General features: G+C 46.4%; 1 protein-coding gene across 6 annotated transcripts in view; it reads left to right on the forward strand.

Moving 5' to 3' along the window:
* The window catches only part of CUX1 (cut like homeobox 1), a 538,811-nt gene that overhangs the window by 273,678 nt on the left and 251,300 nt on the right, over positions 1-13,833 (forward strand). For all 6 annotated transcript variants that reach the window (XM_070735185.1, XM_070735186.1, XM_070735184.1 and 3 more), the window contains exons 5-6: positions 7,590-7,727; positions 11,730-11,853. In XM_070735185.1, coding sequence (XP_070591286.1) covers positions 7,590-7,727; positions 11,730-11,853 — 262 coding nt within the window. The remainder of the gene's footprint in view (positions 1-7,589; positions 7,728-11,729; positions 11,854-13,833) is intronic.

The following is a 13,833-nucleotide window of genomic DNA, read 5'->3' on the forward strand; positions in this document are numbered from 1 at the left end:
TTGTGTTTGTGATTTAATCGTGAGTACGCTGCCCCATATCAAAATAAGATATGGCTGACCAACTTATTAGTGGGGAGGAGCAGGCCCAGCCAGTTCAGACACCGGTCAAAGGGAAGGATAAGGCCAGCAAGCCTAGGAGTAAGTCCTCCCAATCAAGCTCCTCTCTTCGTGAGGCTGAGAGGAAGATCAAGGCCCTGGAGCAGCGTTTGGAGGCGGCCTTGTCCCCCCCCATCGTAGGAGGACTGTCCATAGGCCCTTTCCAGCCTCTTCCTCCAACTATTTCCATGGGTCTCCAGGGCACCGCAACCGAGAGGGACTGGTCCCCTGACAGGCAAGCCATTCCTCCATTGCCACCATCTGCAGCAAGGCCTGAGAGGCCTTCATCCTCTCATAGCCAGGCACTGCCTCAAGGGGAGTTGCAGACACCATGTTATGTGCCTTCATCTACCTTCACCCCCACGGCAGCGGGGCTTAGAGACAATGCAGATGCTTGGCAGGCCTTTGCCCCTACTATACAGGACTTAGTGGCCAATGCATATACGCAGGGCATAGCTGCGGCAACACAACGGGCCAATGCCTTTCCTTCTCAGCCTATCCAGCCCAGAGACATCTGGTCAGCACCACCGCCCCCGACTGGGTTGGGTTCTATGTCCATTGACCACACTGATTTTGAGGAAGACAGTGACCACGGAGATGGCCTGTCAGATGATGAATTCACTGTTCCAGAGCAGCCAGCAGTGGCGGGACTTTTTAAACCCTCCTTGTATAGAGTTTTATTGCGCAAGGCAAAGCAAGCCTTAGATGTGCCAGGAGCAACGCCACTAGTGGAGCCCTCAGACGGGCCACGCACCTCGGCTGCTTTATGCAAGGAACCCGCTAAGGAATCGGACAAGGTTCCTGCACTGGAGATTTTCCTCGAGAATGTCAAGCGCCCGTGGCAACATCCGGCGGCGGCACAGGGGCCTTCTAACCTGGAACGCAGGTTTTATACCTTTGATGACAGCATGGAGACATTACTCCAGTTTCCCCCTGTGGACAAGCCGGTGGCCACTTTGGTCTCCCGTACGGTTGTGCCTTCAGAGACGGCGGACAATTTGAAACCGGATGAAAGGAGGGCGGAGACTCTTCTCAAGAAGACCCACCAGATGGCCGCTTGGGCTCTTCGAGCAGCTTCCACGGCCTCCTTCTTCAGTCGGGCGTCCATTATGTGGATTCAGGAGGTTCAGGCGAGACTGGCTCCTGAAGAGACTCGACTGCGGCAGGACTTGAATAAGCTCCTCGCGACTGCGGAATTTTCCACAGATGCCACCCTGCATGCCGCGAAATTTGCCTCCAGGGCTATGGCTTCCACCATTGCGTCAAGGCGCCTGCTTTGGCTCAGGAACTGGCAGGTGGATGCCAAGTCCAAGTGGACTCTGTCTTCGGCTCCCTTTGAGGGTACAAAATTGTTCGGGGAGGCCCTAGATCCTGTCCTGGTGGAGGATAAGGATAAAAGAAAGGTCCTCCCAAGATCTTTCCGCCGCCAGGACCGCAGGACTGGCCCGTACTCCCGTAGGCAGTCCTTTCGGTGGGACTCGTGGTCCGCCCCTTCACAGCAGACCAGACCTTACTCGCAGGGGGCCTTTTCCACATCCTACAGGAATGACCGACAGTATTCCCAGGAACGAGGCAGAGGTTTCTCCCAGACGAGACGCCCATACCGGGGATACCAACAACGGAACGCCAGACGTGCCAAGTGACTGCCCGGACGACATTCCTTTGGGGGGCAGGCTACAAAAGTTCAGCGACAGATGGCGAGCTACCACCTCAGACCCTTGGGTCTTAGCCACTATCTCGCAGGGGCTAAAGATCGAGTTTCTACACGATCCTCCAAACCATTTTACTGCCTGTCCGGTCCCCAGAGACTTCGAACGGAGGTCTCTGTTGGATCAGGAAATTCTCCACCTTTTACAAATACAGGCGATCGAACCTGTTCAGGACAATTCCAAGGGTACGGGATTCTATTCAAGGGTGTTCCTTGTACCCAAGGCCTCCGGGGGTTGCAGGCTCATCTTGAACCTCAAACGTCTCAACCAGTATATTCTGTACCGACGGTTCAAGATGGCCTCCCTCCGCTCCATCCTGGCCTCTGTTCGGGCAGGGGACCTGCTTACTTCAGTGGATCTAAAGGAGGCCTACCTGCACATTCCCATACACCCGTACCATCGACAATTTCTTCGATTCTGTCTACACAACGTCCATTACCAGTACAGGGCCATGCCCTTTGGCCTATCATCGGCCCCACGCACCTTTACGAAGGTACTGGATGCACTACTGGCCGATCTGCGGTCCCGACCTATACGGATTCTCGCATATCTGGACGACATCTTACTTCTGTCTCCAACCCGCCAGAGGGCGCACAAGGACTTACGAACCACGATGTCTTGTCTACAACGTCATGGTTTCACCATCAACATGCCAAAAAGCCATTTGGCTCCTGTCACCAGACTCATTCATCTGGGTGCGGTGATAGATACGGTCTCTCAAAGAGTGTATCTATCTCCGGAGAGACAGCACCGCATCTGTTCTCTCATAGGCGGCCTTCAGCAGAGCCGAACGGTGCCGTTGTCTTTCCTGTCAAAGGTACTCGGGACCCTGGTATCCTGTGTGGACATTGTCCCTTGGGCCCGTTACCATTATCGACTGCTCCAGTGGACCCTGCTCCCGTTTCAGCGTCGCAGACTGAGCCATACACACCGTCTAACCGTCGTGGGACGCGAGTTGCAACTCTCTCTCCGCTGGTGGAGATCTGCAGCACTGCGGCAGGGCACTTCCTTCGGACCATGCCATCACACGATCCTCACCACAGACGCCAGTCTGTTGGGGTGGGGGGCTCACGTCCAGTCTCAGGTGGCTCAGGGCTTCTGGAGTCCCCAGGAGCTATGTCCAATAAACATCAATTTCTTGGAGTTGAGAGCTGTCCGCTTGGCCTTGCTGGCCTTCGCCACCTTACTGGAAGGTCACCACGTCCTTATACGCACGGACAACGTAGCGACCAGGGCGCATTTAAATCACCAGGGTGGAACGCGCTCTCTCAGGTTGATGGAAGAGACGGTCCTCCTCTTCAACTGGGCGGAGACTCATCTTTCCTCCCTCCATGCAGAGCACATCGCGGGGGAGGACAACAAGCAGGCGGATTGGCTCAGTCGCCAGGAACTGGACCCGGCGGAGTGGCGGCTCGATCCGGACCTGTTTCAGGAAGTCTCGCGTCGGTTCGGGGAACCGGTGGTGGATCTCTTCGCTACCCCCCAGAATACCCAACTCCGGAGGTTCTACTCCCGGTTTCCAACTCCGGGAGCCGAAGGAGTCAATGCACTACATCTTCAGTGGCCAAGGGTCCTACTGTACGCCTTCCCCCCGATTCCACTCATTCCATCAGTGGTAAGGAAGATCCTGTCGGAGGAGGCGGAGGTGATCTTGCTAGCGCCTCATTGGCCTCGGAGACCGTGGTTTGCGGACCTCAGAGAACTGTCCATTTCTCCACCGTGGAGGATACCGGACGACCGGATATGCCTCAGCCAGGGGTTCGTGTACCACCCGGAACCCCAATGGTTTCACTTAACCGCATGGCATTTGAAGGGGACAGGTTGAGGAGCTGTCTCCTTCCCGAGAATGTTATCGCGACTATTCAAGCGGCTCGACGCCCTTCCACAGTCCGAATTTATCAGGCAACGTGGGCAGCCTTCCATTCCTTCTGCAATGACAGGAACCTTCGACCACAGGATTCCACAGTCATCCCTGTCCTGGAATTCTTGCAGAGGGGTTTGGAGAAAGGTTTGGCGCCAAACACGCTAAAACGCCAGGTCGCAGCGCTTGCCACCATTATAAAGCGGGACGATGGGGGACCTTTAACTAGTCACCCTTGGATTAAGGATTTTCTCAGAGGGGCTACCAACACGCATCCCCCTCCTGTTCGTCGTTTTCCCACATGGGACTTGACCTTGGTCCTTCAGGCCCTCACGAGACCACCATTTGAACCGTTGAGAACTGTTCCATTACGTTTCCTTTCCTTTAAGACGGCCTTTTTGGTGGCAGTCACCTCGGCAAGGCGGGTTTCCGAACTGTCCGCCCTGTCGGTCAGATCAGACTTGTGTCAATTTTATCCAGACAGAGTTTGTTTACGTCTGGACCCCACCTTTCTTCCAAAGATCAACACTCACTTTCACAGGGCTCTAGAGCTGGTGTTACCGGATTTCTGTGCTCATGGTACTCACCCTTTAGAGCTTAAGTGGCACAAGATAGACGTACGCAGAGCATTGAAGCTTTACATCAGGCGTACCGGCAGTTCACGCAAAACTGAGGCTTTGTTTGTGTCGTTTAGTGCTAGCAAACTGGGCCTCAAGGTATCTTCTAATACTATCAGCCAGTGGGTGAGACTATGTATAGTTGAGGCATACAAGGCGAGCGCCCGGACTCCACCGAGTGGTATACAGGCTCATTCGACAAGGAGTGCGGCTTCTTCGGCAGCTTGGGCGTCACAAGCTCCCCTTGAGGATATCTGCAGAGCCGCAGCCTGGAGTTCACCCACAACTTTTATTCGCCATTACAAATTGGATACCTTCGCTTCAGCTGAAGCTGCATTTGGCAGACGGGTACTCCAGAAGGTGTGCGGGGAGGTACCACCCATGGTTCACAATCTCCCTCCCTGAACTTTGGACCTTGGGTATATCCCATGCTGGACTCTCCTTCCAGGAGGCATGGGAGAAGAACCGTTGTACCTACCTGAACGGTCTTCTCGATGCCCTGGAAGGAGAGTCCATACCCTCCCGAAGAACCATGGGAGTTTTGTTTGATGGTACGGTTTCTTATGTTATTATGGTTGTTAATAAAGTTCATTACCTTTACATCTTTTCGTTTTTTAAAACTGGGTACTTGGGGCAGCAAGGGGGCGGTACCTAATTATTATTTATTTATGTTAATTTGAAACTCAGTCCTACCAATAAGACTTGAGCTAAACCCATGCTGGACTCTCCTTCCAGGGCATCGAGAAGACCGTTCAGGTAGGTACAACGGTTCTTCTTCAGGGCACCAGAGGGCCGGACGAGGAACAACAGCTGGAAGCTGACCAAGGAGAGATTCAACATGGAGATAAGGAGGAACTTCCTGACGGTCAGAGCGATCAGCCAATGGAACAACCTACCAGCGGACGTTGTGAACTCCAACACTCTGGACATTTTAAAGAGAAGATTGAACTGCCACTTGACTGGTGTACTATAGGGTTCCTGCTTGGGCAGGGGGTTGAACTCGATGGCCTTCATGGTCCCTTTCAACTCTAACAATCAATCAATAAATAAACAAACAAACAAACAAACTGTCCCGCTTAGCAACAGAAATTTGGAGCTGAATTGGGGTCATATAGTAAATCGAGGACCAGCTGTATTGCTTCTGAGGATTTGATCATCACTGGAGATCTCTACCGTGTACAGATGACTGCGTACTATGCAGCCATCCATGCATCGAAAATAGAGGCCAATTTCCAACTACCTGAGTATATTTGCCTATTAAATCTTACTTCACGGGATTGGGCGGCACATAAGTCAAATAAATGAAACGAAATGAATTCACAAGTCCTTCTCTCATCCATTCATGTTTCCAGAAAGTTTCCCTCTAGCAAAATTCTGATAATTGCCTATTTTATCTGGGGTGGCTACACGTTAGAGCATAATTTGTGGACAGCTGATCTGTGGCAAATTATCAACTCCACTAGCTGCCATCAGCATTAGAGAGCTCACAAGTTGTATAGTTCATTTTCCAGGTAGCAGCCTAGATTGGAAGAGGTTCCCTCAAAGGAATCTCTAATTTCTTATTAGTAAGCTTCATTAACTTTATATGTGGTTAAATTAGGCCTGGAAAGGCTCTGCTTCTTTTTCTTGCATGCTTTTTTCTTTGTAAAGGGAACAAGGCTGCATGAGATTGAGGTAGAGACTTAATCGCATTCCAAATATAAAAAAAATACCAAGAGTGTACCCCAAAAGTAGAGCTACAGTGGTCCCTCGATTTTCACGATCTCAATCTTCGCGAAACGCTATACCGCGATTTTTCAAAAAATAATAAATTAAAAATACATCCGCGGTTCTCTCTCTCTCTTTCCTTCTCTCTCCCCCCCCTCCACTTGCCCACGAGAAGAAAAAAAGCAACCTCTGCCGGGCAGCTCCCCTTGTGCCCTCGCTTTGTGCCTGCCTCTTGTCCCTCTCTTTTGGGGATTTTTTTTTCTTTTCTTTTTTCGCCTTTGGTCTCCCATTACTGTAAACCTGCCGCTTGGCCGCCACCGAGGAGAAGCAGAGGGGGTGGCTGAGGCTGCGGAGGCGTAGCGGCGGCGGCGGCAGGCGAGCTTGGAGCCTTGCTTCAAGGGGGTCAGACGCAGTCTCGGCGAGCCGAAGGTTTCCGCGGCTCTGACCCAGAGCAGGAAGGGCTGGTGGGGGCGGCGAATCCACCTCCCCAGCCACCGGCTCCACCATCTGCGCATGCGCGGCCATGGGAAAAAAGGGCGCGCATGGGCAGATGGTGTTTCCACTATATCGAGAAAAATCGATTATCGCGAGAGGTCTTAGAACATAACCCTCGCGACAATCGAGAGATCACTGTATTTTGGAAATAGCTGTTACTTCTGAAAATAAACTCTCTCGTTGTAGAGTTTAAAAGTTTTACTTTTCTACTCCGAAACGTTATTTCTTAGAGAAGCTTGGGAATAGTAAGAATGTTGGAGAAGAACAGTCCTATCAACTTGCAAAAGACAAAATATGTTCAGGTACCACACATTAAGACTGGACTAAAGCATCTATGACTCTCCCAGGCATTTCTGAATTGCAGCTCCCAAAATCCCTGAATTTGGAGGCAAGCGAGTTGAGATCTGAAGGGTAACCATTTGGTCTGCTTCTGTACTGCAGAACTGCACAGCCAGTTTTACGAAACCGTAACATTTAAAGTTCTTAGTGCAAACAATGTCGCTTGGTGGGACCCCGGGGAAGAGCCTTCTTTGTGGCAGCCCCAGCCCTCTGGAATCAGCTCCCCTCGGCGATTAGGACTGCCCCCACCCGCCTTGCCTTCCGCAAACTCTTGAAAACCCACCTATGTCGCCAGGCATGGGGAAATTGATTCCCCCAGCTGTTCCGCATTATATATGGTTTGCTGAATTGTGTGGTTGTTTTTAATAAAGGTTTATTAATATGTTTTTAATATTGGATTTGTAAATTGTACTGTTGTTGGAAGCCGCTCCGAGTCCTTGGAGAGGGGCGGCATACAAATCTAATAAATAAAGAAATTACTACGAGTTTGGGGAGAGTTTGTGCTTTTCTATTTTTGTTTTAAAATGTACAAGATTTGCAACTATATCTCAAAAGATTGGCTTTGCTGGAGGGAATGTAGTCTGACCACACATGCACAGAATTATGTTTTCGTTTTGTGTGCATTTCCATATGCGTGTGTGCCTGGCCTCATGTTTGCCTTTGCCACAGCCCTTACCGTTGGCTTTTTATCAAGGGCAGCTTCACCAGTGAGCTTGCTTCCGTGGAAAATAAAATCAACCCCATCTTTGTATTTCTCTCCCTTAGATCCTGTTTCCGCTCTAGATCTGGGGCAGCAGCTCCAGCTGAAAGTCCAGCGCATGCACGATATTGAAACTGAAAACCAGAAACTTAGGGAAACCCTTGAGGAATACAACAAAGAATTTACGGAAGTGAAGAACCAAGGTAAGTTGAGATGTATATCAGGGAAGATCCTATCCAATCAGATGCAAGCCATATCCTTCATGTCAAGAGCATATTGTTCTTAAATGTTCTGTTAACAAGTTTTATTTTTTGTTTTATTTTTTTTAAAAATAATCTTTATTAAGTATTTACATTAAAAAAAACAAATACAGTGGTACCTCGTGATACGAACCCCTCGCCATAAGAACAATCCGAGATACGAACCTGGGGTTCGGAAATTTTTTGCCTTTTCTTCCAAACTTTTTCCGCCTTACGAACCCGCCACCCGAACGCCGAACCTGGAAGTTCAGCAAAAGTTCAGGTTCAGGTGGCCGCCGAGAAGCCCCGCCGCCCGGCTGTCGCCTTTTGAAACAGCCGGGGGGCTTCTCGGCATTCTCCCGAACGCCGAACCCGGAAGTTCAACAAAAGTTCAGGGTCGGTGTTCGGGTTCAGGAGGACGCTGAGAAGCCCTGCCGCCCGGCTGTTAGCTTTTTAAAAGAGCCGCGGAGCTGTCGGGCCGGTCGTGAGGCTGGAAAGGAGGTGGGGAATCCCAATAGGGAATTCCATGGGCAGAGCTTTGTCATCACAAAGACGTCCTTCCTGGTCGGAGAATGCTGAGAAGCGCCCGGCTGTTTCAAAACGTGACAGCCGGGCGGCGGCGTTTTTTTGCGTTTTTTTTCCTTGCACGCATTAATTCATTTTACATTGTTTCCTATGGGAAACAATGTTTCGTCTTACAAACTTTTCACCTTACGAACCTCCTCCGGGAACCAATTAAGTTCGTAATACGAGGTATTACTGTACCATAAACAAGCAAAGTTTAAAGACAGAAACAGAACACAACTTAATACAGACATATAAATATCATCATTCATAATTACAGTTACATATCCGGTCTTAAACACTCAACAATTTACACATTTGCCAACCTTTCTGTTGACATTATTGTTAGAGCTTTTTTTTTTTTAAAAAAAAAAATCAGCCTCCTAGTTTTAATTAGGTTAATATTTAGCAACAAATTCTCAAGGGTCATGACCAGAAAACAACATCTAAAGAGGAGTTTGTCAAAGAGGAGGAGAATAGGGACAGGTTTAGTTATTGGGTGAAGTTGAGATTCCAGCTTGATAATTCTTTAGCCCTTGTTTAGTTTAGATTCCGAGTATGACCTCAATTTATTTATTATTTATTTTATTAATGCGATTTATAGGCCGCCCAACTCCTTACGGACTCTGGGCAGCTAACAACAATTTAAATCTGTTTCATAGTCAGAATTAAATCGTACTTTAAAAAAAAGCTGATCGTTTGTTCTGCTTTTTAAAAAAAAAAGATTCTGGAAGCCAATATTCAAAGTCAGTGCATTAATTTATACCTTATGATTCCAGCAACTTCCTTAAGTACAACATATGTGTGGTTCACAACAAAAGCTAAGTGATGCACCATTTTCTCTCCACAATAATCTTGTGATGCTACCTCTTGCAACCTTCACTGTAGTTACAGTTTGTTTATCCCTAGGGCAGAATGCAGATAGTGAAGTAATGTAGGTTACTTATTTAAGTGGATGGGCAAACAGTTGGAGGTGTCTGCTGTACATGGAAAGGCCATTATCTCGTGGAGTAAGCACTCATCTCCCAAAATTGCTCCAGGTTTTGTTGGAGGAGGAGGAGGAGGCTGAAGGGTTACTGATGAACACACGTGTACCGTATGTGTGCCTTTACAATAAGCCATATCCTGAACCAGCAATGCGAAGAAAACTCATTTTAAGGGGGGGGGGGGACATTTTCCCAGTAGAATAGAATAGAATTCTTTATTGGCCAAGTGTGATTGGACACAATTTGTCTTTGGTGCATATGCTCTCTGTGTACATAAAAGAAAAAGATACATCTGTCAAGGATCATGAGGTACAACACTTAATGATTGTCATAGGGGTCAAATAAGCAATCAAAATCTTAAGGATACAAGCAACAAGTTACAGTCATACAGTCATAAATGGGAGGAGATGGGTGATAGGAATGATGAAAAAACTAGTAGCAATAGTAGTGCAGACTTAGTAAATAGTTTGACAGTGTTGAGGGGATTATTTGTTTAGCAGAGTGATGGCAGTTGGGAAAAAACTGTTCTTGTGACTAGTTGTGTTGATGTGCAGTGCTCTGTAGCGACATTTTGAGGGTAGGAGTTGAAAGTTGATGTCCAGGATGTGAGGGGTCAATAAATATTTTCACCGCCCTCTTTTTGACTCATGCATTTTTTTTTTATATGAAAGTGAACACAAGAACAAGGGGGACACAATCTGAAGTTAGTTGGGGGAAAGATCAAAAGCAACATGAGAAAATATTATTTTACTGAAAGAGTAGTAGATCCTTGGAACAAACTTCCAGCAGACGTGGTTGGTAAATCCACAGTAACTGAATTTAAACATGCCTGGGATAAACACATATCCATCCTAAGATAAAAATACAGGAAATAGTATAAGAATAGAATAGAATAGAATAGAATAGATGGATCATGAGGTCTTTTTCTGCCGTCAGACTTCTATGTTTCTATGTTTCTATGCAGTATACAGTTCCTCAATGGAAGGCAGGTTGGCAACAGTGGTTTTTTCTGCAGTTCTGATTCTCCTCTGAAGTCTGTGTCGGTCTTGTTGGGTTGCAGAACCAAACAGTTATAGATATAGACAGTTACTGGTTATGACCGTGGGCAAATTATTTTAGTACCTGCAGGCTTCCGTATGTTCAACTGCAAAGTTGAGTAACAATTTTAAACTTTTAGTTCTGCAACCAGATATCGAGCATAGTCTATTTCAAAGCATTTCCTTATTGGATTTTTTTTTCCTCACCAGAAATACAGCTTTGTAACATCAGAAATAGTGGGAGTAACCCCTCTCAATAAATTATGTGTGTTTGTGTTTTAACATTCCACATCCTTTCCATCACACATAATAATTAGCAGCATTTAGCTAAAAAAAGCAATAGTTTGAGCAGTGTAGATTTGTAACTGCCTGTCCAAATAAAGAATTCTTCAGTCACTGATAAAAGCTCGGCAGAGTAAAGGAAATAATATAATGGATGCCCCGGAATAAGAAAATCTGCTCTTCTGTGTGGTGGGTTTTCCCTTAGAAAAGAAAAGGCACCCATCAATCATTCTTACACCCATTCTGTAAATAAAAAAAGTAAAAAATAAAATAAAAATAATATAAAAAAAACACAAATAATAAATACCACAAAAGACACACACACACTATATATATATATGTCACATGATTTTTTGCTGAATTTGAAAATCAAGGGAGACTAGGATAGATCTATTTCGGCCTTATTTTGGCCTCATCAGCTAGCCATACCCACTGGGACTTGAACCTGCAACCTTTGCCTTGTAAGGCAGAGAATGATCCTCTAGGCTACAGTATCCAATCCCTTCAGCTCTGCACCAGGGAAGGGTTACATATTTTTGTGTCAAATCACCCTGGTGTATATATATATATTGAAGAATAGATTTGCAGAACTGTGGCATTCACTTAATGACCACAGTGATTCACTTCACCGCACACACAAACAAATAATGTCGTAAAACTGAGTCTGGTCATGCGGTTGCCTCGACTTACAACCATAGCAGTTTATGGCTGCAAATCCAGTCCCATTTGCAGCCATTGATAATATCACAAGGTATCGCTGCCGTTTCATTTTTTCTGTGCGCTCGCATTAGAAAAGCATGTGCTATGCTTCCTGACAGAGTCCATTGATCCTGCTCAAACCTCAAACATTTAAAGTTCAATTTAGCATTTAGGGAATAAAAACCTCCAAAGGGACTCATAGCCATTGATTTTGTGTCAGGGTTGAAGAGCTAAAGTTTTAAGCCATGCTGCTGCTGCTGCTGCTGCTCTTGCTGTCGTTGTGGTTGCCTCTGCTGCAAGGCAGGGAGGACTCTGCTGCGCTACCAGGTGTGGTGGCTTATTATTCATTTTCTTTTTCTTGTTGCCTTTCTCTCTCCCCCCCCCTCCCCTCCACAAAGAGGTGACAATAAAAGCACTTAAAGAAAAAATTCGGGAATATGAGCAGACCCTGAAGAATCAAGCAGAGAACATTGCTCTTGAAAAAGAACAGAAGTTGCAAAATGACTTTGCTGAGAAAGAAAGGTACGATAACATACGTGTGCATACGGACAACAGCGGCTTGGTGGTATGGCACCAGCTGGCAATGGATTAAAATACACCCACCCACTCTGGTCCTTTCCATCCCTTCCCCCTATCCTTTTTAAAAATGTGAGTCTGAGATTTAGCATCTGAAATAGAGTGTGAAATCAGTATGTTTATTTGTTTGTTTGTTTGTTTGTTTTATCTATCTATCTATCTATCTATCTATCTATCTATCTATCTATCTATCTATCTATCTATCTATTAATTAGATATGTATGCCGCCCCTCTCCGAAGACCCAGGGCGGCTAACAACAATGTAAAAAGACAATGTAAACAAATCTAATATTAAAAACAATCTAAAAAACCCCAATTTAAAAAACCACTCATACATACAAGCATACCATGTATAAATTCTATAAGCCTAGGGGGAAGAGAAATTTCAATTCCCCCATGCCTGACGACAGAGGTGGGTTTTAAGGAGCTTGCGAAAGGCAAGGAGGGTGGGGGCAACTCTGATATCTGGGGGGAGCTGGTTCCAGAGGGTCGGGGCCGCCACAGAGAAGGCTCTTTTCCTGGGTCCCGCCAAACAACATTGCTTAGTCAACAGGACCCAGACAAGGCCAACTTTGGGGGACCTAACCAATCGATTGATTGATTGATTGATTGATTGATTGATTGATTTTTAATGCTGCCCGTCTCCTTAGACTCAGGGCGGCTTACAACATATTAGCAATAGCACTTTTTAACAGAACCAGCCTATTGCCCCCAAAATCCGGGTCCTCATTTTACACACTTTGGAAAGATGGAAGGCTGAGTCAGTCTTGAGCCAGTGATGAGATTTGAACCGCTGACCTGCAGATCTAACAGTCAGCTTTAGTGGCCTGCAGTACTGCACTCTACCCCCTGTACCACTTCGGTTCATCCCATCTCCATCTAATATCATTGTTGGTAATGTGACTATTACCATTACTATATGTAGCATGTTTGATGTCTTTTGAATATTTTGAGCATTTGATAGAAACACTCCTAGATATAAATAAAACACAACATTTGACAAGGCAGCAGAAGCCAAGAGTTATGATGGAATCGAGTAGCCCATGAATCAAATACGTAAGTAAATAATCTGCAGCCTGCACTGGCTGCCGATCGGTTTCCGGTCACAATTCAAAGTGTTGGTAATGACCTTTAAAGCCCTACGTGGCATTGGGCCAGAATACATCCGGAACCGCCTTCTACCACACGAATCCCAGCGGCCGATAAGATCCCACAGAGTTGGCCGTCTCCGGGTCCTGTCGACCAAAGAATGTCCTTTGGCGGGCTCCAGGGGAAGAGCCTTCTCTGTGGCGGCCCCGGCCCTCTGAAATCAACTCCCCCCAGAGATTAGAATGGCCCCCACCCTCCTTGTCTTTCGCAAATTACTCAAGACCCACCTTTGTCGCCAGGCATGGGGGAGTTAGGATATTCCTTCCCCATGGCCATTACAAGTTATGTATGGTATGTTTGTGTGTATGTTTGGTTTTTATAATAAGGGTTTTTAGTTGTTTTATTAAATTGGATTGTTACATGTTGTTTTTTATCATTGTTATTAGCCGCCCCGAGTCTGCGGAGAGGGGCGGCATACAAGTCCAATAAATAATAATAATAATAATAATAATAATAATAATAATAATAATCAAACAGCCAATAATTACATTACATTTGAAAACTTTGGTAAATTACCACATTTCTAAAAATGAAGTTTGAAAATGTTGGGAAACATAATTTCTGGAAATATGTTCTGATCTGCCCTATTTTATCTTCATGTCCTGAGTGAGGATCCAGGATCTTTGGTTTAAAAATTTGGCTATAGCTCAGTATCACAGCATGAATATTTGTCAAATCAACTCTGTTACCCTGAGCTACAAGTAAGCTGAACCATGCTTTTATGTGATGGCCCCTTTGCCTATCCAGGCAACCAGCTTCTCCCACTTAATTGCTTGG

Source organism: Erythrolamprus reginae, chromosome 1 (genome assembly GCF_031021105.1).
Source record: "Erythrolamprus reginae isolate rEryReg1 chromosome 1, rEryReg1.hap1, whole genome shotgun sequence".
In the NCBI taxonomy this organism is placed as follows: domain Eukaryota; kingdom Metazoa; phylum Chordata; class Lepidosauria; order Squamata; family Dipsadidae; genus Erythrolamprus; species Erythrolamprus reginae.